This window comes from Glycine soja, chromosome 20 (assembly GCF_004193775.1).
Source record: "Glycine soja cultivar W05 chromosome 20, ASM419377v2, whole genome shotgun sequence".
Taxonomy (NCBI): Eukaryota; Viridiplantae; Streptophyta; class Magnoliopsida; order Fabales; family Fabaceae; genus Glycine; species Glycine soja.
This window is the reverse complement of record NC_041021.1, coordinates 22,265,288-22,270,867: the sequence shown is the minus strand read 5'-3', so window position 1 is coordinate 22,270,867 and position 5,580 is coordinate 22,265,288. Positions and strand designations below refer to the sequence as shown.

Here is a 5,580-nt window from a genome sequence, read left to right as displayed (position 1 = left end):
TCCCAAATTAGCACCTTAGGCAGTCCATTAAACCTTTTTTGAAATAAATGTAAGTCTAGAAGCTAATTTCACAATGCCTCTCAATTTCAAGAACATAATAGCTATTTACTCAATTAAGGTATATATCCATGTTCTGCTTCTCGTTGAATATCTTTTTTTTTATATAAAAAAAAATACTTCCGTTATGAAAACAAATAAAGGTATTGTGGGATACAAAAAAGTCGTTGTAGGCATATTTTGGATTACAATGCTTTTAGGCATGTCAATGGAAGCTTAATCACCCAGTATTACGTACATATGACAATAAATCTCATCTAGTTCTTTGAGTGGCAAACAAGCAAAACGAAAGTGCATGTCCAAGTAAGCATATATTCCAGAGAGAACAAAAACTCACTCTATTTTATACGTACTATCCAAATAAATGCAATCCGTGGCAATTCCTTTATCCATTGAGCGCATGGCTATTTTGCTAATCTACATGTTACAAAGTGACACCTCACAAAATTAAAGTGAAAACAGAATCAACTTTAGTTCATGTTCAAGCATCCTCGATCACTTTACTGCAGCCACCCACCTACTTATATATTGCAGCCAACTTCTCTTCTCTTCACTCTGCTCAATTTGTGAGATTCCAAAGCAATTCTTTGCTGCCAACACAATGGATTCAAGAGCTTACATCCTTAGAGTCACCATTGCAATTCTTTGCATCTCAATGCTAGCTTCCACTCTTTTCCCTGTGTGTGGTAAAGCATATAATATAATCCTAATACACATACTTATTCACTTGTCTAGTTCCAGCTTCATTTTTTGTCAGATTTTTTTTTATTGCATAAATGTTAGTCGTTAGTTTGTTAATTTTTGTTGATGAGAAAAATTCTAACTCAATCCATTTTTTCTCATTTTTTTCCATCAACCATTAAGTCAATTTTATAATTATAATTCCTATTTTTTTCAATGTTACGCTAATTTTCTTTCCCCCTTTTTTTTTTTAATTTATAGATGCTATAAATCATGGAAGAGCAATAAGGGGTCACAAAATCCGTAGAAGCTCCCCAATCAAATCTTTAAAGAAACTGAAAATAAAATCTTTAAGACATTTAAACAAGTACACACCATTTGATTCATTTGGGTACTCAGACTTTGATTCATATGGGTACTCAAACTTTGATGATTCATATGGCTCTCCCTCTTCCCTACCCTTACCACCTTTCAATTCACTAGCACCACATCCACAACCTACACCATCAAGTTCCATTGCTCCTCCAAATTTGGCACCTCCAAGCATAGGTGGCAACTCCTCTCTCCCAGCACTCTCACCAGTTCCAAGCTCACCTCATGGTGCTGTCTTTGGGCCACCAAACCCAAGAAGCATGCCACCACCTCCTTATCCCTCAAGCCCACCAAAGCATGCTCCAAGCCTAAGCCCACCAAAGAGTGCTCCAAGCCTAAACCCACCACCACTAGTGTACCTCCCACCTGTTGTGTTCCCACCACCCCCTTCACCTTCTACGCACCGCAAAAAGCCGCCACAATACGCACTTTGGTGTGTGGCAAAGCCCACGGTTCCTGACCCAATAATTCAGGAGGCCATGGACTATGCCTGTGGGTCTGGTGCGGATTGCAAGTCAATTCAGCCCAATGGAATGTGCTTCCAGCCCAACACTTTGCTGGCCCATGCTTCGTATGCCTTCAATAGCTACTGGCAGAACACTAAGATTGGTGGAGGCACGTGTGATTTTGGTGGAACTGCCATGCTAGTCACTGTTGATCCAAGTAAGTATCTATGTCATATTCAGAAATATTATTAGATTTTAACATGCATGTACGGTAAATATAAAAGTTTTTATGCTATTAACTAATTAATTTTTTTTTATAATTTTTAAGTATATAATTGTTAAATCAATAAATTTATCATTTATATAAGTTTCATTAAACATAGGAGCTTCATTCCTTTTTTTGGGTGAATTTTATTTCTAAATTTGTGAGACTCACTTTAATTTTTTTTTTGTTGAATTTAAATAAAGAAGAGAGTGTATTTGAAAAAGATAATGTTAGAGAATGTCGCTAGTTCTCATGCCATCTTTAACCTTTGGAAAGTGCATCACGTGTCCTCAATGTGAATCAGTGACCATATAAAGAAAAGAAAAAACAAAGCTGAATTTGCAATTTTTATTGTTATTAATTTATGGATTAGTATAATATTTATTTAATATTGAAAGTAGATGTTGTTGTGACAATATGGTGTCATCGAAACTAAATCATTTGTACACAATGTTTTTTTATTCTTCTTTTTCTTAAAAATTTTACTTGGGATCCCCTTAACGTCACTTAATTTGTACATTTTCATTAATTAGGCGACTCGAAAGTTTTCGCACTAAAAGCATATTATACCTTAATTAGAGATAATTACGTAAAAATGAAAAGATTAATTAACGAACAATATGTAATTAAGTAGCATTAGGAAAATCTAAATAGTTTCATATAAATATAAATTGAGTAGATAAATCTAAGTATTTGTCGCGTATTTCACATCCCATGCTTGCTTTGCTTTGATGACAAAAACGCGTCACTTGTTTTCAGTACATATTTCACTTTAGGTCGTCGTTTTATGGCTTCAATTTGAACCTGTGGGCTAGTGCTACTTGCTGTACACTGACCCTTTTTCTTTTTCTCTCTCTCAAATCCACGGTTTTGCGCAGGCTATGACAAATGCAACTTCATGTTGACTTAGCTGCCCTTGCCATATAGCACATGTTTGGAGACATAATGTTCAGTGTTCAAATATTCTCTCTCATCCCAACATGGATTTTTGATGTAACAATAATAATTAATTCCCTGGCCCATAAGTTATTGGAGCTACGTAGGTTGTCTTTCCCCCCTTTCTTCTCGGATTATTATAGCTGTCGTATTTGGAAGTATCTTATCTTTTTTGTAATAATCTCATTATTTTTATCGCCATTTCATTATCATGTTCGTTTTGTTAAACTTTGGAAATTACCCATATCTAACGAAAGCAACCCTCTTCAGGTAATAATCTCGCATAACACAATAGGATGCGAAGTTTTTTCTCTTTCTTTATAGTAAATTAAACAAATAAGAATTAAAAAAATTAAGCAGTAAAATATTAATTATTTTAGTTTTCAAAATTTTCATTTATTATATAAATTAATTTTTGAAAATAAACTTGTTTTTAGAGAATGAAAATAAACTTCTCACTAAGTAGACAATTTCAATATGCTTGGTAAACTTATTTGTTCATTGATTTTCTTCTTTAATGTTATTTGGTGTGTGGTTGTGGATTGGGAAATTTGGGGGTGCTAACTTAGATGAAAATCCTTAGCCAGTTAGTCGGCCACCTTGCACCTTCACACCCATAATATAAAAAAATTTAAAAAGCTAATTTTGATTACTTTTATAAAATAAAGTATATGGTTAGCAAGCCAATTATAGATAGCAATATATTACGTATTATATATATGCTATTAAAACAATAAATCTAATATATTTTTTTCAATCTAGTTATATATGTACCCAACCAAACCAAGCTCATATTTTATTGGAGGCTGAGGGTTGGTTCTTACAAAAAAGCCCATTAGCATACGCTATAAAATAAAAATATCTAGAACCACAAAATATTACTCCATATCTTTTTTTTACAAAAAAAATTATTAATTATATTTTACTAAAATATCTTTAATTATGAGTTATTTCTCTAATTATATTTTCCGACTCTAACTTTATCTTTGTATGAAGAAAATTTTGAAAATTTTACTTTGTCCCTTCATATACATAGTCAATGAAAATTAAATTAATAAATGCATTACTAACGAAAGAGATTAAAAAAATTAAACATAATACAAATACTTTTGAAAAAGAATAAGAGTATGTCTCATTAATTTTAAGGGCAATTTAAAAAACAATGTAAGTAGAAGAAAAATTTAATGCCACTAAGGGTTCATTTGTAGTGGTTGCATTTTAATTTTTGGGTTAAACAATTGTTAAACTAAAATAGAGCAAAAATGACCATTACCTCAATTTCAAAAATCTTTTACCTTGTGTTTGGACGAAGAATTTTAAAATTTCAGGAAATTTGAAATGTCTAAAATATGAATTACTTTGATTTTATTTTCTTTCATTTTTCAAATATTTTGTTTGAATAAATCAATTCAAATTCCTTAAAATTTAAATCCTTTGTTTAAATAGGACAATTCAATTTTCTCGATATGCAAAATTTCATTTTTATATTTTAAACAAATGAAATTCAATATTAAACTTTGTAGAAAATAAACACTATCTAATTTTAAAATATTTAATTAAATTTTTTTCAAAATATTTAATACTTTAAAAATACAAATATTGATAATTTTAACAAGGGTTTTTCAATCAATTAAAGTTAGTAATATTTTTAGGCCAACATCAAGCATGGCTATTTTTCGGCTGACGTTGATTAAGATTTTTTCTGCAAACATCAGGCCTAACTATTTTTTAGCTGACATTGGCTAGGACATAGCTATTTTTTAGTCGACATCAACAAGTATTTTTTTGGTTGACATCAACTAGGATTTTTTTGGCTAATGTTGACCGAGGTTTTTTGGCTGATATCAACCAATTCCATTTTTTAGTTGATGTCAGCTAGGATTTTTAGGCTAATGTCGGTTAGGTTTTTTCGGTCAAAAAAACTATAACTAATTTTAGCCAAAAAAATCCTAGTCAATGTCAACTCAAAATAACACTAGTCGATGTCAATTGAAAGAACCCTTGCCAATGTCGACCAAAAAATCCTAACTAATTGGCCCGAAAACTCCTAGCTAATGTAAGTCAAGAAACCCTAGTCGATATTGGCCAAGAAAACCTAGTGAATGTCACCAAAAAAACCTTAGTTGGTTTTGGCTAAAAAATAACACTGGCCAATGTCAGCCTAAAAAAAATTAGCTAATGTTGGGTGAAAAATAGCTCTAATCGATGTTAGCCAAAAAAATCCCTAGCCGACATTGGATAAAAAATAGCCTTGGTCAATACCATTTAAAAAAACCTGTTGGACCTTGTGGCCTCAATAATCTTAAGAGGGATAGGCTTAGAATGCAGAAGAAGCAACAACAATCAATTTAATAATGTTCTACCAACATGCAAGGCAAAATTGATTGCAATAACATAAATGAGATAAGGGAAGAGAGAATGCAAACACAGTTTTATACTGGTTCGGCCACAACCCGTGCCTACGTCCAGTACTCAAGCAACCCACTTGAGATTTCCACTATCTTTGTAAAATCCATTACAAAGTCTGAACCACACAGGGACAACCCATCCCTTGTGTTCAGGAATCCTTTACAACAAGAGACTCACAGTCTCTTAACCAATCTCATTGAATAAGAAGAATGAAAGAAGAATTCTCTCTTCAAGAGAAGAATATTACAATGAAGATCCATGGATGAACTCTTAATGGATTTGCAAGTGTTTGTCCAAGAGTTCTTGAGAGAGCATTTGGCAATGAAGTTCTCTTGGAATCTCTCTCATTTTCTTTTGAGAGAGGATAAAACATTTTGGCCAAGCAAAACTCTCTGCATAAAATTTGTGCCCAAG

General features: G+C 32.4%; 1 protein-coding gene across 1 annotated transcript; it reads left to right on the top strand.

Annotated features, from left to right (window-relative positions):
- Positions 1 to 595: 595 nt before the first annotated feature.
- LOC114402529 (WW domain-binding protein 11-like) lies at positions 596 to 2,979 on the top strand. The gene is made up of 3 exons (XM_028365138.1): positions 596 to 743; positions 1,000 to 1,773; positions 2,700 to 2,979. The coding sequence occupies exons 1-3, from the start codon at positions 659 to 661 to the stop codon at positions 2,729 to 2,731; spliced, it is 891 nt and encodes a 296-aa protein (XP_028220939.1). The 5' UTR covers positions 596 to 658; the 3' UTR covers positions 2,732 to 2,979.
- The last annotated feature ends 2,601 nt before the right edge of the window (positions 2,980 to 5,580 follow it).

Excerpts from the sequence above, each read along its gene's own strand:
- LOC114402529 (XM_028365138.1), top strand. The coding sequence starts at position 659 with ATGGATTCAAGAGCTTACATCCTTAGAGTCACCATTGCAATTCTTTGC. Across the intron at positions 744-999 it reads CACTCTTTTCCCTGTGTGTG|ATGCTATAAATCATGGAAGA; the intron begins GTAAAGCATATA and ends TTTAATTTATAG. Across the intron at positions 1,774-2,699 it reads GCTAGTCACTGTTGATCCAA|GCTATGACAAATGCAACTTC; the intron begins GTAAGTATCTAT and ends GGTTTTGCGCAG.